Source organism: Mauremys reevesii, linkage group 1 (genome assembly GCF_016161935.1).
Source record: "Mauremys reevesii isolate NIE-2019 linkage group 1, ASM1616193v1, whole genome shotgun sequence".
Taxonomy (NCBI): Eukaryota; Metazoa; Chordata; order Testudines; family Geoemydidae; genus Mauremys; species Mauremys reevesii.
Window position 1 is genome coordinate 258,751,712 of NC_052623.1, and position 20,931 is coordinate 258,772,642.

Genomic DNA, 20,931 nt, shown 5'->3' on the forward strand with positions numbered 1-20,931 from the left:
GCTATGGAAGGGGGCAGCAGTGGCTGATTAAAAACAGTCAGTTGTATCATTGGATTTACAGTCACAACAGAAAGAATAAGGCAAAACTCTCTTGCCGTATTCCCATAACTTTTAATAAGACATGCTTATTAACACTTCACCTTTGGAGAGCCTCTACTTAGCATCATTCTCCAGTCCCAGCCAAGGTGAGTGTGGCCCACTGAGGTGGGGCGGTAGGGAGGAGAAGGAATTTTGGTCGCATGATGCACTAAAATTTCAATCCCTATTCCACAGGGCTGTAGCACTTAATATTGACACGATTTCCCACAGGCAATGGTGATTTTAGCTGATCTCTCACTACTGAGGGTAATAAAGACACAGAAAGTCCAGCTGCTACTAGCATCGTGAAGTTGCCTGGCCTGTATGTTACTAGCCTGTTTACTGCAGTGGTGCCAGCTGAGCTCATCACATAGTGGCATGGGAAAATGTCCTACCACAGAGGAAGAAATAAGGCAGCTATCTCTAAAAACTTTCAGGAGAGAATCTGAGTATTGCCATGAAAGTTTCCTCGATGTTCTGCATGGTGCCCCCTCCCAACGCACCCCTCCCCTTCACTTATCCCATGAGGGGAACGAAAAGCAGATGCCAACTCTACCTCTGTCTGTTGTACTACTTTTTTATATGAGTAAAATAATGGGAAGTCAGTACCTGTGTCTTTTGGGGGTGGGCCAGTCACCATCTTTAAATTTTAAACATTGGACAACGCACACAGCAAGGGAGAGTTTCTAGGCATGCTTGCCAAGGTGGGCAATCACCAAAAGCAACACTTACATTGGCCAGAGACAAATTTGAGTGTAGACGTGCAAAAAAAGCATATAAGTTGTCTTGATTCATCAACTGAACTTTGTAGTATAGACCTGTGTTTCAGCACCATTTGAATTTAGCTCCAGAGTTAAACTCTAGAGTTATCAGACTTCTTGAAAACAGAGTTTCTGAGTTATATCCAGAATGATGGTAATAGATTTCTACTGCAGTTTTGACTAGGATAGGGGTCGGCCATCTTTCAGAAGTGGTGTGCCGAGTCTTCATTTATTCACTCTAATTTAAGGTTTCGCGTGCCAGTAATACATTTTAACGTTTTTTTTAGAGGGTCTCTCTCTATATAACTAAACTATTGTAAAATAAACAAGGTTTTCAAAATGTTTAGGAAGCTTCATTTAAAATTAAATTAAAATGCTGATCTTATGCCGCCGGCCCGCTCAATCCGCTGCCGGCCTGGGGTTCCATTCACCTAGGGTGGCAGCAGGCTGAATGGGACCGGCAGCTGGGACCCCGGACCAGCAGTGGACTGAGCAGCTCAGCCTGCTGCCAGTCTGGGGTCCCAGCCCTGCCCACACAGAGTGAGTACCTACCTTCTCTCTGGTTCAAGCCCATTCTCTTCCCCTCTCTGCACTGAGCTGAGGGTGGGAGTGCACAGGGCTGGGGGTGAAGGAGCAGGTTGGGGTGTAGCGTCTGGCCAGGAGCTAGAATGAAGGCGGGGGCTCAGGGTTGGGGCAGAAGGTTTGGGTTTGGAGTGCTTACCTGGGCAGCTCCCATTTGGTGCTGGGGTGCAGGTTGGAATGTGGGGGGGGGGGTGTGCAGGAGCTCCCATTTGGTGCTCAGGGTGAGGAAGGGTATGTGGGGGGTGCAAGACTCGGGGCAGGGTGTGTGTGAGGAGGGTGCAGGAGTCAGGGCAGAGGGTTGGGGGTATGTGAGGAGGAGTCAGGGCAGAGGGTTGGGGGCATGTGAGGGGGGTGTAGAGGTTAGGGCAGAGTGGGGTCCAGTGAACTGAGGTGGGGAAAGAGGCGCAACCCAGCTCTTCCCAGGGTCTAGCAGGCAGCGAGCCGCAGGGACGTGGCCTGCCCCAGTACAGAGCCGAGCTCATCCCAGCACCGGGGCTCCAACCCTGGGGCAGCCTGCCTGAGTCCAGGGAGCAGGGCCGGGTGGGCGGGTGCATGGTGTAGCTGTGACCCAGAACCTTCCCCATTTACAGGCCTCGCGGATGCTGCAACTCCTGTGGGGCCAGGTCCCTCTTCCTGCCCTCGCCGGCGGGGCTGCTCAGACACCAGGTAGCGATATGGACACACTAACCCGGGAAACACAACCTCACTCCGGAAGTGACAGAGGTCAGGAAGCATGTGGAAATGCTGGCGGGAGGGGCGGAGAAGAGTGGGCCGGGCAGGATTTTTAATGGCACGCTGCTGCCTGCCGGGGTCCCAGCCCGCTGCCCCCGCTCAGCCCGCTGCCGGCCTGGGTTTGGCAGTGGGCTGAGCGGGGCCAGCGGCTGGGACCCCAGCGGGCAGCAGTGTGCCATTAAAAATCGGCTTGCGTGCCGTCTTTGGCCTGTGTGCCATAGGTTGCTGACCCCTGGACTAGGATGTAGAAAGTGTGCGTTCAATCCATTGGGGTGTGTGTGTGTGTGTGTGTGTGTGTAAGATCCTTCTACATGCTGTTCCACAGTGAAAGAGTTGTTACAGCCTGCAGGTATAAAGTGTTGGCTATTTAGCTCAAGGCGTAGCATCTCATGCTTTCAGTTCCAGATGTCCCCAGGTCAGTCCCTGGGCTGTCAGCCAAGAGGGCTGCTATCACACATATGTCTAGTGATACAGCACAACTGTCTTTGAGATATGTAAGCTGTTCATCTTTCCTCTTTGCTAAAGATTTGGGGCCTGAAATAAGAGCTTAGCATATCTATGATCATATGCGTAGAAGTAAGTGTATTTTGGCAAACTCAACTTTAAATGTGATGAGATGGAAGCAAGAAGCAGTGCACAAGTCTGAACTCTGTATAATCTGTGCTAAATGAATGTCTAGATCACAAAAGCAGCAAAGAATCCTGTGGCACCTTATAGACTAACAGACGTTTTGCAGCATGAGCTTTCGTGGGTGAATACCCACTTTGTCGGATGCAAGAGTCACAAAGTCACTCTGAGAAAATCAATGGGCTTGTATCAGAAAAGGCCTAATCTTTGTAAAGGAGGGAGGTTACTAATACTCATTAAGATACATTGGCAGAATTTTATGGGAAGCTTGTGTAAAAGGTGAGTTCAGAGCACTGACAATGTGAAACATAGTTGATTATGTAGTAAATATATATTATGTTAACTCTCTACTTCTACATCTTCTTTTGTTAGTTTAAAAGACTTAACTATGAAGTGATGTATCAGGTGTCACAGTTACCAGGTTAACTTCCCCTCTGACTCCTGCTGTTTTCAGCACACCTTCTCTCAGGTCTCTAGCTGTCACTTATATTGGGGAGACAGGTTTCTTAAAGCATAACCAAAGCAATTAAGAGAAAATAGATCTTAAGAAAACAAACCAGTCTATATTCGTGTCTGCATTTCTCTAAGGCTTACTGTTCCCTGGGTCTGGGGAAGGTCCCAATTCAGTCAACTCCACCAAGCCTCTCTGTGGGCATGTCTACGCTGGCAGAGTTACAGCTCCAGGACTTACAGCACTGCTCAGAGAGCACTGAAGGGAAACCGCAGTTGTGTGTTCACCCTGTCAGTTGCCTGCGCAATAGTGTGTTCACACTTGCAGTGGTATTCAGAGTGGTGCACTCTGGGGAGCTATCCCACAGAGCATTTCTTCCTCTTCTGCCGCTAAGAGTTGTAGGAAGACAGAGGGGGGGTCGCGGGGCATCCTGGGTTCTGTCTCAATGCCCCGTGATGCATTGCTTTGCATCCCAGCAATCCCTGTGCTTCCGTCCGTATTTGGTGCCATCTTTCAACAGTTTGTGTACTGTGCGCCCAGCTTCTTTGGGATGCAGGAATGGATCCCAAACTGTTGACCTGTATGCTGCTCACTCTGACTAACACATCACGGGTGGCAATGGAGTTACTCCTTAAACTATAAAGGCAAGAAGAGTGCGACATTCATCTTGCCATGTGTACTAGCTACGACACGAGATTGCTTGTGGGATTCATGGAGGTGCTGACCACAGTGGAACTCTGCTTTTGGGCTCGGGAAACAAGCACTCAGTGGTGAGATCACATTGTCATGCACATCTGGGATGTTGAGCAATGGCTGAAGAACTTTCGGATGAGGAAAGCCATATGCATTGGACTGTGTGATGAGCTCGCCCCAGCCCTGCGGCGCAAGGACACAAAAATGAGAGCTGTCCTGCCGTTGGAGAAGCACGTGGCGATAGCACTGTGGAAGCTGACTACTCCAGACAGCTACTGATTGGTCGCTAACCAGTTCGAAGTGGGAAAGTCCACCGTTGGACTCAAGTTGACGGAAGTGTGCAGGGCCATTGTTCACATCCTGCTCCGAAAGACCGTGACTTTGGGCAACATGCGTGACATTGTGGATGGCATTCCACATATGGGCTTTCCTAACTGTGGAGGGGCGATACATGGCATGCATATTCCAATTATGGCACCAGACTACCTAGCTACCGAGTCCATTAATCGCAAAGGGTATTTCTCAATGGTTCTCCAGGGGCTTGTGAATCACTGTGGGCATTTCACGGACATTAACGCAGGCTGGTCCAGAAAGGTGTATGACGCACGAATCTTTTGGAACACTGGCCTGTTCAGGAAGCTGCAAGCAGGGACTTTCTTCCCGGACCAGAAGATCACCGTAGGGGAAGTCGAAATGCCCATTGTGATCCAAGTGCAGCATGACTGTTGAGTGTGCTTTTGGCCTATGTGGGAAGCTGGACCTGGCCAAAGACAATATTCTTATGCTTATAGCCGTGTGCTGTACGCTCAATAATATTTGTGAAGGAAAGGGTGAAAGCTTCACTCAGGGCTGGACCACAGAGGCTCAGCTCCTGGAGGCTGAGTTTGAACAGCCAGAGACCAGGGCTATTAGATGGGCGTAGCGCAGGGCCATAAGAATCAGGGATGCCTTGAGGCAGCAATGTGAAGCTGAAAGCCACCAATATCTGTTACTATACTTGGAAGTGCAGTGCTTATAATGCTAGGAGGTGATTGTGATTGGTGCAGGGGATGCAATATGAAGGTTTAACATAATTTTCTGTTTCACAGGGCTCTGTTTGCTTTCAATTAATAGAATAAAGATTGCTTTCAAACCAACACAATTGTTGTTTTTTAATAAAAGAATCAGAGGAGAGAGTCAAACAAAAAAACCCATCAGCAGTGAGGGGGATGGGGGAAGGGAGGGTCCCAGGAGGAGGTGGGGGCAGCTAAAGATTTGTGTATGTCCAGGGATCATAGCCAACCTTCTTTTGGAGTACAATGAGGCGGGTGCTGTACTTCAGCAGGGCCAAACTGCAGAGGGATGGGTGTTGAGTGCAGTGGGTAGTGGGAGTCCACAGAGCTGGACTGTGAGGGGGGAGGAGTGGAATGCCGCAGGTATAGACTGAAGCCAGGAGGTTGATAAGTGTATTGGTGGTGTCTGGTGGGAGCATGGGAAAGAGTTTTGCGACAGCAGCTGCAGGAGAGAGTGGGTGCGGAGCTGCTCGGTTTGAAGAGCTAGTATCGCCTGCAGCGTGTCTGTCTGTTTGGTGTTCTATAACCTTTAAGAGCCACTCCGTGGCTTCATTCTGGCGTGCCGAATTCTCCTTTCGGCCCCCTCTTCTTGCTGTCACGCCACTCCTTCAGTTCTTGTTTCTCGGCCACCTCACGCAGAAAGTCCTCCTTAGTTCTTCTTGTCCGCTTTCTAATTCTGCGCAGCCGTTTAGCCACCGATAACAAAGAGGGAGGTTGGGCTCTCAAGGTCATCTCTTTGAAGTTTAAATGCAACATTTTACAGAAGCAGTATTGTTTGAAACACAGACAATACTGATTCAGTGCTTTAAAACACAGCTAGTAGTCACACACCTGTCACTAACTGGCTGACCTCAGGCAAGCACACATGAGTCACAAGACCCCCAAAATGATGAGTAGCCACAGGGGAAGGGTAAATCACTCTTCCCAGACTCTGCTGTACACTGGGCATGTAGCTCTTGGGGAGAGCCAGCACTGTACGGGGGGGCTGATAATCATTCCTGTCCCCACACTTGCCACAGGATGTGATTATTATGGAAGATACCTTGCTGCTGAGCGTAAGCAGGGAATCAAGGGTGGGTTGTCTCCAAGCCTGTGGCTTCCACCTTGGCCCCTATGTCTCTCACCTGTGTGCAGCAATACCCCACACCCACACACCCCCGTGATGGCACAGTGGCACAGGGAAGTTACTGTTAATGGGGCAAGAAACAAAGCAGCTCTGCCAAGGAACCTGCAGCAGTGGATTGCCCACTATCTCCATGAGAGTTTCCTGGAGATCTGAGGCAGATTCCCATGAAGTGAGAGAGTCAATCAACCGCCCGTTCAGACTAGGCATTCAGTGGGAGACCAGCCTGATTTCTGGAACTCTCCTGCCCCCAACAACTCGCTTCAGCGATTCCCAAAATCAGATCCACTTACCAGGGGCCTCCTCTCCTGTTTGCGCTTCGCCAACATCTGACAGCTGTGATTGGCTAGCCTCCTTCGGGGTAGAAAAGAGCTCCTGGCTGCATGCATCTCTGACCTCTGAGTCATCCTCTGCCTCTGGATTTCCCTCCCCCTCCACATCCTTGTCGAAGGTTTCTTTCTCCTGGCTCGGTCCACTCTCGACTGGCATGCGAGCCACTGAAGTATCCATAGTGGTCTTCGCAGTGGAGGTGGGGTCGCTGCCAAGTATCACGTCCAGCTCTTTGTAGAACTGGCGGTTTGCCCCCCTGTGCCTCATGGGCGCAGCTCCTTCACTTCAACCCTGCACTGCAGTGTGTCCCAGTCATGGCCCCTTTCTGTCACGCATCATGAAATCTGTCTGTAGGTATCATAATTCCTATGCCTGGAGCGTAGCTGGGACTGGACAGCCTCCTGTCCAGCAGCTCAGCATTGCTCCCAGTGGGGGATCACCTGATGTGTGGAGCAGGCATGGCCACCTGGAAAGATGCACTGAGACCACTGCGCTCATTACCGAGCAAACAGGAAGGGGACTTTCAAAATTCCAAAGGAATTTACAGGGTAGGGATGACAGTTGGTCACCTGAGGGCAGGGCAGTAGACTTCAAACTGATGACCAGAGTGGTGAGAACAGGCATTGTGGGACACCTACCAGAGGCCAATCACAGTGCTGTATTCGACCACAGTGTCTGTGCTGGCAACACAGCGCTGTAACCCTGGTGCAGAAAGCTGTATGCATCTCGTTGGCATGAGGTGGTTTTTTTTTTTTTTTTTACAGTGCTGCAACTGCACAGTTTCTGCACACTAAATGGCTTGGCAGTGTGTACACCTCGGGAGTTACCATGCAGAAAGCTGCTTTACTGCATAGAAACCTGTCAGTGTAGACGAGGCCTTTGTTAACCTGTCCCCTTGACAATTGACAGCTCTAAGTGTTTATAACCTTTTGATCTATGAGTTTCCAGACTGGTAAAATGTCTGTCTCACTTTGGGCGGGAGCTGGAAGTACGCCAGTGTCTTGTAATTATCCTGGGAGGTTTGTTTATCTATAGCTATCGTGTTGCTGTCCTGCTTGCTTTTCCTGAAGCCCCCTATTAATTATAACAGGAAAGTCTTATAACCAATATACAGTAACTTCTCCTCATTGACCAGACAGTATATTGTATTCATAAAATTATTACATCTCAATACTCTTAGATTATTACACAATTCCATGCCCATCACGTCACTATTGCAGTTATGTACCTCTAGTCCTGCTGAATGTATCTGGTACCTCACAAACTGACTCTCTAGTCATTTTGCAACAAACTGCTCATGGGAAGGCATGAACCTTTGAGTAGCAAAGGGGTGAAATCAGTGGAAGATTCACAGTAAAACTGATTATTGAAACTAAAGTGTTTGAATCCCACTAGGAGCTGAGATACTCAGTGACTTTCAGGCAGAGACCCAGAGTTTGTGGGTTGGCAGTGGATAAGAATTGACATTTATCCCTGGGACTCTAGAAATACTAACTGAAAGTTTTCAGAAAAGTATATCTCTCTAAAAATTATTTTGAAGTTATTTGATAAATTGATAAGCTTACAAATCTTAAAGATTTCTTACCAGTTGAACTTGCTCTTTATTTTTCTCTCCAGTTGGTGTTATCCGCTGTCCAGTTTGCAGCCAGGAATGTGCAGAAAGACATATCATAGATAACTTTTTTGTGAAGGACACCACAGAGGTTCCCAGCAGTACAGTGGAAAAGTCAAATCAGGTGAGTACATTAAAATGTAACCCCCTCAGCATCCTTTGGGTGCCTAGGTATGTCCTGAGCTGCCCTTCATTGCTTATTTTGTATTGGGTTTGGGGAGGGGAGGAAGGTAGGTAGAGCATTTGGATAGCCATTCATTGTATTTTATGACTGCCATCGAAAATCAGGTTGTGTGTTGGGAGTGCTGGTGATGGTAATTTCTGATTTTAAAAAATAATGGTTTTAAATTTCTGAGATGAAGTAACCACATGGTGATGCCAAAATGAGAGAAATAAAATATGTATTATCTTACTACAGTGACATTTCTTGAACCCAAGACAGAACATTTCCCGTGGAGGACTCTAAAATGGGAGAACTCCTAGCACAAGAGGCCAGAATGATGTTAGAATAATAGAATCATAGAAAAGTAGGGCTGGAATGGACCTTTAGAGATTATCGAGCCCAGCTGCCTCTGCTGAGGCAGAACCAACTATAGACATCCCTGACAGGTGTTGGTCTGTTCGTAAATACTTCCAATGATGGGGATTTCACAACCTCTTGCAAGCCTATTCCAGTAATTGTCTACCCTTATAGTTAGAAAGCTTTTCTTAATATCTAACCTAAATGTCCCTTGCTGCAGACTAAGCTGATTACTACTTGTTCTGCCTTTAGTGTAAAACTCAACTTGATGCGGTCAGGACTGGGAAAATAGAACCTAATTAGTGTCATAATTTGCCAATTTTAAATAGCTGGGTTCATTAAACAAGAAGTTCTCAAATGTTGTTGAGACGACCATATCTTACTTGTGTATCTATTGTCCACTGCCCTCTCCATTCACAATTGCATAATGTGTTAATGTACTTTTAGTTTCTTTTTATGCGTTTTAGCAAGAAGAGGTAGCACCAAGTAAATAGCCAATGAAACATATGGCCACAGTTTAGGAACCTCCTGCATTAGAATTTGCCATCCTTCATTTTGGGCCAGTGCCAAAATAAAAGTCCATGTGCTTTTATAAATTAAACTCATTTAACCTCTTTCTACATAGATGCTTTCTTTATAATGACAGCAAGAAGACAAGACCCTAATTGCAGAGACACTTTGTCTATACTATTCTTTTAAAATAAAGATTATTTTGAAAGTGCCTTTTTTATCCCTTCATCTTATATAAGGAGTGCAACATGAGTCTTGATCTATTTTGTATTCTGGCAGTCTTTAGGGCTTATTTAATTAGATCACCCAATCTTTTGTTTCAAAGCTTCTAGTAGAGAGGGTGGAAATATACCTTGTAAGTCTCCTTCCCCTACCCCCAGGTAGGTGGAGATATTTAAACTTATGGCCATCTGAAGCTTTTGTTAGCTCCCGTCAGTTTCTCAGCGAGCTTGGGACCTGGAGCTCCAAGTTATGGTGATATCTCCGGGATCTTGATGAGGAGGATCGTCACCCTCGTACAGATCCCACTCAGAACATGGGGAAGGACACCACTGGAGTCGAGGTGCCTGGTAGGCCTCATTGTGGTCATGATCTCCGGAACACAGCCAATCCTCATCAGGCTCTGAGTCAAGCCAGGAGTCCCTACCAGCGGGACAACGCCCTCCCTTCAGAGCTCCAGCTCTCCCTGCAGTACCGCCAGGGGCGTCCAATGCCATGGCATCCTTGGAACCTCTGGGAGTTCCCGCAGAAATCCCAAGGGTACAAATTGGTCTCTGGAGCCTCATAGAGTTCATCAGCACGGTACTTGACTCCACAAGGGCCCCGGCGTTCCTCCCGCAGGACAGATTCCAGATGATGAGAGATCTCTGGTGTCCTCTGAGGATCTCTAATTGGATTACCTCCTGTATCCAGACCTGCTACGAGCTAGCATAGGTCCAACCACCACCTATTGTGAAGGGCCACTCAACGAGAGCTGAAGCACGTCCCCATCCAGGACATTTGCAGGACAGTGACGTGGTTTTCAGCGCACATATTCACGGCACACTACGCCATCGCACAGCAAGCTAGAGACGATGCTGGGTTCGGCAGAGCACTGTTGCGATCTGCATGCCCGTGAACTCCTACTCGCCTCCGATGGTACTGCTTGGAAGTCACCTAACATGGAATGGACATGAGCAAGCACTCGAAGAAGAAAAGACAGTTACCTTTTCCGTAACTGGTGTTCTTCGAGATGTATTGCTCATATCCATTCCATGACCCGCCCGCCTTCCCCGCTGTCGGAGTTTCTGGCAAGAAGGAACTGAGGGTGGGGGGAGTTGGCAGCACTCCTTATACTGTGGCATGTGTGCACCACTCCAAAGGGCGCCAGAGCCAATACCCTATGTTTACCACCGAGGGAAAAACTTCCATCACCTTCCAGCATGTGGTGAGCACACACGCCTAACATGGAATGGACACATCTCGAACACCCATTATGGAAAAGGTAACTGTCTTTTCATCTTCCTTTGTGTTGGAAAGAAACTATGCATCACAACGTGGATAAAAAGTAGGTTTTTTTAATTTAAATTGGATTTTTTAAAAAAAAATAAGTCAAATACAGATTTTTTTTAATAAACCTTCTTACAATTAAATTTTAAATGTCAACCTATGTTAAGGCCTAAACTTAGTATGGTTTATTAAACTATTTTAAATTAATTAAGAAAATTAATCAGTACGTTTGCTGCCAAGTTTTGAAGAAAGTCAAACCACTGAACTGGTGGAGTTCTTTGGCTAAGCACCTGAATCAGGGTCTGTTGACATGCTAAGACAACTTTTGACAGCGGTAGCCTTTTCTGCAGGTTCAAAAGGGATATTGTCTTTGTTTATTCAACTAGTTCAATGAGAGTTGATTCAAAGTTAAGAAACCAATGTGAAGTTGAAAAAGCAGGAAAGCTTGTTTGTCGCGTCTTTCTCCTCTTCCCACCCCCCTGTGAATAAGAACTAGATGTAAAAGGATGATCTACTTGTTCTAAAATCCTGAGGGACATGGTGATTGGAAACAATCATTTGAATTCATTAACTACAGGTAATACTTCCTTTGTTTAATAAATTAGTTTTAAATGCCACACACATTTTGATAAACTTTTTTCTTATGTTCCAGTACTTTTAAGGTAGTTTTATTTAATAAGAAAAATTAAAATATTATTCATGTATTTTTAATTGAATTTGAATTTGTCTAAATGGAGCTCTACACAAACCCCATATAAAATATTAATCAGATACTAGACAGAAATATATCATTCACCCTTTGAGTTTTAGACTTTTTTTAACATTAGAATCTGAATAAAGGTAAATTAAGCTAGATAATTGCTTAAATACACATGTATAGGTATAGTGTATTCTCCTGGTTTAATATAAAGAACCACCAAATTTAGCATAAGTCTGTAATTAGTGTAAAGGCTTATCTCTAGTTGCAAATGACATGTTTTAATGGTTACCAACTAATGAGAACCAACATTTCTGTAGGAGAAGAACTAAAAAATAGAAATGGAAATCATGATTAAAATCAGTGATTTAGATCAGTTTCCTGTTTGCTGATTTATGTCACTTAGATTTAAATTAGTCCAGCCTTATGCACAGTTCTGTTTGAATGGATATGTGCTGGAATGTGATCATAAAGGAAAAGGATCACAAACTTTGTTATATGAAAGTTGGATTTCTGGACATATTTCCTGCCTATATAGATATCCACCCCATTGCTTAGTTAAGGTTGTATTTAACAGTTGATCAGATATTCTTCAAGAAACTTCCATTAGCAAGAACAAGCCAGGGCTGCTATACAAGAGGACGTGGCTTGGCTCAGTGATTCTTTTCAGTAACTGGCTTTTACACCTATGACATCCAAAAGGAGGAGCAGTTTATTCTAGTTTAGAGAGGCTCTTCAAAAAATACAACTTTCAAATAAGAGCAATGTTTGTTTGTTTGTTTCAAGTTGTACTGTGAAGGCAGTAGAAATCATAATATGTGTTAAGTAGTCCACTGTTTATGCCTGCTGCGTTTCATCAGATACATAAGGGATGGGGAGCCTGCTCTTCACAGAACAATTCCAGACATAAGAGTGGTCATGGGTCATGTTAATAAAACCCTCCAAAGAACTACTTGTTACAGATAACCTATTGTATCTAGCCATTCCTTGAATGAAAGACTTCTTTGAAACATTTACAATGCAAAGAATCTCATCTTCTGGAAACATAATTTAAAATTTTACTTGGGAAGATAAGAGAGCATTCTTTTCTTGACTCGCTGAACAATACATTTATTACAAGGGAAGTGGGAAGCAATCAAAATGTCAACATCCTCCCTCCGCCCTCTCCCTCAAAAAAACCAGCAGTGTGTTCAGAGCTGGCTTTGACTTATTACCCTATGCGGTGCCTTCAAGCTTCAGTAACAGAAGGGAGGCATAAATGAAAGTTCCTGGGGAATATATCCAGTGTAGTGGGTCTTCCTGGCTGTTGCATGGCTGGATTAAGGGCCCAGCATGGAAGGCATATCAGAGGGAGAGGAGAGAAGAGTATCTTGAGTGCCGTAAACAATTGTTAGTATTACCTGCACACAGTCTCTGGCTAACCCTAATGTAAATATGCTGGATGAGCAGAGGATGGTGCAGATACTTTGGGTTTTTTTTGACACTCTGACTTACTGAAAGACTTGGAAAATAATTGAAGGTTGAGGTTTTGAAAATAAATAGGGTGACTGGGTTGTGTACAAAGAGAGGGAAGGAGTTCCACGACTACAGGACATCTTTGAAGAAGACAGAATATTTTAAGATTAAGAGCACAGACAGGAAAAATTAGAGATGAAAAGAAATAAAAGGTGAGGTAGAGCTGTTCAAGGCCTTGTGAGAATGAAGTTTTATTTTGATTTGGAAAAAGGAGAGGAAGCTATTAACAATGTAGGAATTGCCATGCTGGATCAGACCCACGTTGTGCTTAGTCCTGTTATCCTACTGTCAGTGTCCAGCACCAGAACAGGGAAAGGACATTTTAATTTAGAAGTATTTTTATATAGGTTGGACATAACAAGGTATGTTGCTTTGCTTAATATGATTGAGTTGCAAATGAAATAAAAAGGGTTTTGTTGTAGGAATGGAGAAGAGAAGATGGGTTTTGTTTGAGACATCAAAAAAGAAGCAACAGGATTAGAGCTTGGGAGTGGAAAAGGTGGAGGGAGAAGTCTGATACAGCCTTGCTATGCTAGTGTCTGTGATGGAAGTAGAGTGGGGCTGTTAATGATAGTGAAGGGGGTAGAAAGGTCAGGAGGAAAAAATCAGTGTTTGTGTTTTTGTCATGTTGTGCTCGTGAGAGGAGGAACTGATGAAATACTGTTGAAGAAGGGAAGTGGTGGAGTTTCGGTAAGTGGGGTTGGGAATACTCAGCACATAGCTCATAGTTGGAGCCATGTGTGGTTGAGAGTGCCCAGAGAAAGGGAGAAGAGTTCTAATAAACGGATGTCCTTGGTGATTTTTGTTCATTTCTTCACATTAAATCAACACACAATACAAATGCTAAGAAGTGGCATTTCTGAACTTTTTGGAATACTTAGTTTCATATTTTTTTCTCATCTTCTGGTGCGGGCAATTAGATGCAACCAATTAAGATTGGCAAATTTTGGAACACTGGGTGACTGAATAGTCCTCCAGCTTTACCTGCTCTTTGGCATTCTTCCTAAACTGTGGAAACTTTTGCTTGCTGTACCCCTTTGTTACCTAAAATATAGTTAGCTGATTGCAGTGAATGCTTTCGAAGTCTCTAAGAGGATGTTGCCTTACCTGGATTTTCAAAAGTAAATTTAATTTCTTTATTAATAGAAACAATCGTACAAATATAAATATATTTATGGACCTTTCTGTGATGTGATGGGTATCTTCAGATTTTATTGAAGCGCCCATGAGAGCTGAATGAGCCCCTTGTGCTACTACAAATATTATAACTAGTAAGGAGGAAGTAGAATAGCTATACGCTTTTCCTGTAAGCATAATTGTTAATAATACAGAACTACCTTCTAATCTTGATCAAGAGGAAAAAGACAAGAGCATTTAAGAGGTAGTGAAGCATTTTTCCTAATTACTAAAATAGAGGACATTTTGAATAACATTAAGGACATGTGTTTTTTTTCCTGTAGAGGAATTTCTGTGAGTATTGTACAGCTTTAACAAAGTCCCATTTTTGTCTCTTTCAAATGGAAAATAGATTGAAACAAAACTTGGTTACCACTTAAAAGTTGTTTGAGGACATGAATTTCTGCTTCTGATTCTTATTTTTTAATTAAATATAATTTGACAACTCTGACTTTTGCTTGGTGTTTTAGGACATTGCACAAATAAAGGATAGTATGTGCTTTGTCCCATGGAGGAGAGGTCAAGCTTTATTTCATTTGGCAGCACCTGCTTGGCAGTTTATTGAACAGCATCTTCAGCATCTGAAGATACTGGTAGGGTTTTCAAGCCCTAACAACTTTTACCAGCTGAGAAAACTGAAGTATGTCACAAAAGAGTAGACAAAGATCTTGGAATCCTAGGAAGGATATTTCTTTTCTGAAATCCTTTGAACTCATTTAAATGTTCTGGCTTGTAACAAGTTTACATGCTAAGACTGTTAAAGATGACCTGGAAAGGTGTGTTCTGTTTTTTTCATTTAATAATAATAATAATAATAATAAAAAAAAAGGCTTCTATCCTTTTTGCTGCTTTGACATATAAAGAATACCTGAACAAATTTTAAGGTTTTTTTTTCTTATATCCACTTGTTTTTCACTTTAGAAATAAAAGGAATGTCAAATCTCCCGTCTTCTCTTCACTCCCCTTTAACAAGGTGTTGGAAGGGGCAAGTAAAAATCCTTTTCTAACACCTTAGTTAAAGGTGCTGAATCTTTAACAATGCTTCCTTTATGTAAAATGTCATTGAAGTTATGTATGAGTCAAGGAGAACAAATAGAAAGTTTTAAACAGTCTGACTAAAACGCCTTTCCTTCGCCATTGTTCCTTTCATTTTCTAGGCGCTTGTGATATCACTGTTATTTTTTTAGTTCTTCATAGTCTTGCAGCCTAGAATAGGACCTGAATTCTTAGCAGAAAATTGTTTGTTTTTTTTAAAGCCTTTCTGGCCTCCTTTATTACAAAGAATCAGAAAAAGGGCACGAGCCCAGTTTTGTTTTTTCTTTGCATGACACATTTAATGAAAATCAACAAGTGAAAGCAAGAGGTATCCACAATCCCTGCCTTGACTTCCTTCTCGAAGATTCTCACCGTGGAGAGGCAACATGATCTAGGAGAGCAATCATAGCTTTGGGAATGTGGAACTCCTGAGTTCAAATCCTTGTTCTGTTGTTGACTTGCTGTATGGTCTTAAGGTATCTCTTTGCCCCAGTTTTCTCCTCCTGTAAAATGGAGATAGTTCTAAGCATATATAAAGCGTGCCTTCACCATGATGTATAAATGCTTGCTTCCTCTTAACCCTTGTCTACAATAGTGATCATTGCTAACATTTTCTTGTTGCTACTACCAGTTCCGCACCACCAGTGGGGGCTCTAGTGAATATAGATTTCCAGACAACTTGAGGCTATTGCTTGGAATAGGGTTAAATAGTATGATGGCTACATGGAGACCTATCCACACTAGCACACCCATAATTGTTACCACCAGTGGTAAATTATACCAAAAATCCCATTATAGGTACAGACACAGAGGTGTTGTAAGGATTAGTTAATACTGCTACAATTCTATGAGGATGTCAAGTGTTATCTAGGAGCTAAGTGTTATCTTCAGTCCATTTAATTTTATTTCCAATTTAAACAGTTTCTAGTTTCTTGAATCGAATAGAGGAGAAACTCTTGCTGATTAATGAGCGTATTTCTAGGAAGCCGAACCAGTCCAGTCCAGACAGTATTTTTCTTCCTTTTGACTCACTTACCAGAAATAATGCACAATATGCATTTACAACTTGAGGTTATCTGTCAGTTTTATTTTAATAACTGTTTTGTATTCCCCCTTCTTGTCAGGTCTGCACAAGCTGTGAAGACAATGCAGAAGCCAATGGTTTTTGTGTGGAGTGTGTAGAATGGTTATGCAAGACCTGCATCAGAGCTCACCAAAGGGTTAAATTCACAAAGGACCATACAGTCAGACAGAAAGAAGAAGTCTCACCAGGTAATACATTTTGCTTTCTTCTTCGCTTTGGGTGCAAATCTGTTTTGGATAATTTTATTTAAGCCAGTATACTACTTTAGGAGGATATGCACCGTACTGTAAATTTAAGAACCCCCTCCACCCTGTTAAACATGAAGGGATAAATTCATCCCTGGTGTAACTCTACTGAAATCAAGGGATTACGTTAGGTGTGAGCTTGGTCCAGAGAGACTTGAATCAGGGAAAAATGAGGCAAATGCATGCTTAAGATATTGATCCACGCTAAATGGTATTAAACTATTTTCTAGCCTTTCCCAAATTGATTGCACAAAAGAGAGTCTTTCAAACAGTCAGCTCCCACACTGTAGATCTCTACCAACTGTTAACATTACTTTACTGCAATAAGCCACCACAGGGAGCGCAGTTCTTGGTGCTTTCCTTTGGCATTCAGGTGCTGAAGAATTGTACCTCTAGCTACTAATTCACATCTTGGCATGGGTTATTGCTTTTAAAGTGTGTAGCTTCAGTTTATAATTTTACTGTGTTTAAAGAAGATTTTTAAAACTGTTTTTGAGGCAGTATGTTAAACACTGTGAAAAGTACTTGTTAGAAGGCTGAGAAAACATTAGGGAAAAGGTGGTAAATACTTTTTTGCTACTTTAAATATATTTATTGCAAAGTTATTTTTCTAAAATTTTAATAGGTTTGTTTTACACATTTGGTCTGTTCAGACTGCACTCATTCTCTCTTTCTCCTCTCGCCCCCCATGTCTCGTGCACACACATGAGCTTGACTACCCTTATTCTTGTACATAACCAAATGATAGCTTTCAAACCAGCTACTTACCTTCAAAACTAAGCTGAAAGCTACTGTATTTAATATTCTTGGTTTTGTTTGTTTGTTTTTAAAGATACAAGGTGAGTCAAAAGTAGTAGGCAGCTGAACTCACAGGGAGATGATAAAAGCAGTAAAACTGTATTTTTTTTCCTTCCAGTTCCTACTAACTGCCTCCTGTACTGTTTAGCTCTCAACTTTCCTTGCTATAACTTTGTTTTAGCTAAGTAACTAGAGTTCCGAGTTTAACTGTCAGCCATCAGATTTAGATGCTTAACAAATTATCTGAGTTTTCAAAGGTACTGAGCACATGCAGTTCTCACTGTATGGTGTGGTATTCTTTCTTATGTTGTTAACACTTGTCCACTGAAGCTAGACAGAGACTGCCAATTCATTTAGAATTGGTTACTGATCAGCTGTTAGATGGTAACTTCTGGTTACTACTGTTCTTGTCTAGTTTTAACAAGCGAGTAAGAAGTCAAAGATTGTGTTTCCCATTATAAATCCCCTGAGCTGTCTGACGCCATGGTCTGAGTGACTTGAGCACAATAAAATGTGAATGACTGTTCTTTTATTATCAAGATATTATGAAGAACTGCCAGTTTATAGTTGGCTCTCTGTCATGAGAATTCACTGCCTTGTGAGGCTTAGACTATTGGGTTTTTCTGACTTTCCTGGGTCCCAGAGTCAGGCAAGTAATTGTTTTGTTTCCAGTGCAAATCTGCCTTCAGCTCCCTCTACAGGTATCCTGCTGATATTCCCCCATCTTCTACTCCATGCTCAGTCACAGAACTGTCTGCAGAAGCTTTTTCTGAGGGCTCTTTTCCCTCAAGATTGTTAGCTAATTTTTCACCATCTCTTCACCTTCATCTCCAGGTGGCAAGAGGAGGGTCTTCAGGTGAATGCTTTGAGGAAGGCTAGGAACTCCACTGTACCTGTAGTTTTACCACATCATGTTTGGCTTGTGCCCTGTCAGCAAAGCTTAAGTTTCCCATTCTTACATTCTGCTCCATGTGCTGGCAGACCACTCGCACGCCCCTTAGCTTCTATGCCTTCATTTTCATCCTGACCCCATACCATTTTTCCCAACATAGGACTTTCTCTTTCTTTGCTCCAGGACCATGACAGCCAACAAGCCGCAGTTCAATCAGTGGGGGAACTAGTGAGAGCCGTGTGGGAGTTCCCAAGCTGTTGTGCCAACCAGCTTCTGTTGTCTATAGTGCTCTAGGAAGAGCTCTCCCACCAATACCTTTTCCCTGCCTTGCTTCTTTCACCATTTTCCCTCCATTCCTTTCAAGGATTTCTTGAGACATCAGAAATATTCATTATAATCCTTGCTGACAAAGAGGAACTTTCCTCCCGTTTGGTAATTTAGGTCACCCACCATCTATGGAACTCTTGGAAGTCTTGGAGGAATTGATAAGTTCCATTTTTAAGATAGCTGAACCAGCAACCCATTTTCCTCCAAGTTCTTCGAGTGCTTGCTCATATCGATTCCAATTAGGTGTGCGCGCGCCGCGTGCACGTTCGTCGGAAGATTTTTACCCTAGCATCACTCGGTGGGTCGGCTGGGCGCCCCCTGGAGTGGCGCCGCTATGGCACCGGATATATACCCCTGCTGACCCATTCGCCCCTCAGTTCCTTCTTACTGCCCGTGTCGGTCGTTGGAACAGTGGAGCGCGGCTTAGCTGACCTCCACTTCCCTAGCTACTCGTAGTTCTCTCGTTAATTCTTGTATATGTAGTTCAGATTTATATAGTTGTAGTTAACTTTATTGTATATAGTTCAGAGGGGTTCGGGGATTATCCCCGCACCCGGTGCCGGGGCCTATGCCCGGTTCACCGGGTTTCAAACCGTGCTCGGCCTGCCACAAGCCGATGCCGACAAGAGATCCCCACGACTCCTGTCTTAAGTGCCTCGGGGAATCTCACCTAACAGATAAATGCCGCATTTGTAAGGCCTTTAAGCCGAGAACAAAAAAGGAGCGGGACTTTCGTCTCAAGCAGCTCCTGATGGAGGCAGCTCTTACTCCTCCGCCCTCGGCACCGAGCACTGGACAGTCTTCAAGAAGCGCTCCCTCGGCACCAGATCGCGCCGGCACCGACGTCCGCTCGGCACCGATCCCTCTCCCCGAGGGTGAAGAGGCACAAGACTCCTGCTGCATCCGAGCCGCCTGCTCCGCAGCCCAAGCGCTATACTAAGTTGGACCACCCGGCACCGATACCTGCTGTGGCACCGACAATATCGGCACCGTCGATTCCGGCCATGCGAGAGCCGTCGAGTCCGGTACCTGAAAGCTCCCCGGTGCGAGCCGTGGTTGAGCTCACTATTCCCTCCACGCTGGAGACATTTTCCACGGCAAGGGAGTTGATTGCAATGACAGCGTCTGCGCTGCCTCAACCCCCGGCACCGCCGGTGCGGGTTATATAGTCGATCGGCAAGCCTGCCTTGATCAGACCACCCTCCTTCGGCACCTCAGAGCGGCATCGTTCACGATCGCAGTCCCGCAGACGTTCCCTTAGAGCAATAATCTTGGTTCCATCATAAGAAAGGTTTGTTCTCCGGGTTCTTTGTGTTAATTAAATATCCCATAGATGTTCATCCAATTCTGGAGCTGTCCAGCCTCAATTGTCTCAGGTGCAAAATTTACTTCAGAATGAGGCTGTAGCTTTTCTAATCCAAGAAATTTCTCTACAAAATGCTTTATGATCCATAGTATAGGAGCTGATCTGTTTGGGGTCTTTTGACCATTTTCACCAGCTCAAGCAGAGAAGTTACTGCAGGAGTCTATATAGGTGGGAGGAACCTTGTTTATCTAAACTCAGTCTGCAAAGGACTCCCAAGGGAAGGATGAAGTAAAGCAGAGGATGTTGTTGTGTTCAGGATGTATGTTTTCTTGATATGTACTCTGTTTTATCTCTAAGTAAAGAGCAGTGGTGGTCTAGAATCTTGTACAAAGTCTGTCTGTGTGAAGTGTTACATCTACCACATGTCCCCATGAGAGTGTAAACTGGAAGGATCTCGGTTGGAGTCTGGAAGAGAGGAACGGGGGAAAAGGGATTCTAAGGAGTCAGCATTGGTAATGGGCTAGACTGTTTGACTGTGGAGGTCTCAGCATAGTTTGCAAGACAGAGGATCTGCATCCTGAGAGTGTGCCTACGGACCCCAAGACAGAGGCAGTGCCTAGACTCTCTGTTAAAACTTTGGATGCTCAAAACATCTAAGGAGTCAGCAACTGGATCGCCACACAGTGAGTGGCCACAAGGGGGGGCATTTGACTGGACTTGTGATGTTCCTATTTTCTGAAAGCAGCATCACTTCAAAGACCCCCATGGAGCCTCAATTAAGTGTTACACACTCATACTAAATAACCCTTTAAGTCACCAGGAAAATGTTCTTGTCTTTTTTTAACTCAAATGTTTGTCTTCCTTTTGGCCATCAGAGGATTAGCATATTTTGTGGTTTCTTTGCAACAAATAGTCTTTCTTTAAACTTTTTTCAGATAAGGTGGTTGAAAGGCAAGTTTCCCATTTCATTTGTAAGAGAAATTTAACCTTCCATTTAAGCGAGTCAGTTTCCTTGTCCTCTTTGTTCTTAAAGCCTCTCTCATCCTGAAGCTAGCGCTTTTGTAGAATGTAGAATTCAGCATATATAGAATTATAGTGTGGGGGAAGCCCAGTGCTTTATTGGTGGTACGTAACTTCTGCACCTCTTTCTTCAACCAGGTGGATTAAGGCCACTATCTTCCAAGCTTCTAATCAAGATCTTCCTGAAATAAAAGTGTTCACTAGGGATACAACTACTTCATAGACAGAACTTGTAGGGTAGCTACTCAAGGGTCCCATTCACAAGACAAAGCATACA

General features: G+C 44.1%; 1 protein-coding gene and 1 long non-coding RNA gene across 2 annotated transcripts in view; one reads left to right on the forward strand and one right to left on the reverse strand.

Annotated features, from left to right (window-relative positions):
• Window positions 1-20,931, forward strand: part of TRIM24 (tripartite motif containing 24) — a 137,545-nt gene that overhangs the window by 52,651 nt on the left and 63,963 nt on the right. Inside the window, exons 2-3 of the mRNA XM_039483394.1 lie at window positions 8,047-8,165; window positions 16,107-16,254. Coding sequence (XP_039339328.1) covers window positions 8,047-8,165; window positions 16,107-16,254 — 267 coding nt within the window. The remainder of the gene's footprint in view (window positions 1-8,046; window positions 8,166-16,106; window positions 16,255-20,931) is intronic.
• Window positions 15,302-20,931, reverse strand: part of LOC120369751 — a 34,486-nt gene continuing 28,856 nt past the window's right edge. Inside the window, exon 3 of the long non-coding RNA XR_005583378.1 lies at window positions 15,302-15,485. This is a non-coding gene — a long non-coding RNA (uncharacterized LOC120369751). The remainder of the gene's footprint in view (window positions 15,486-20,931) is intronic.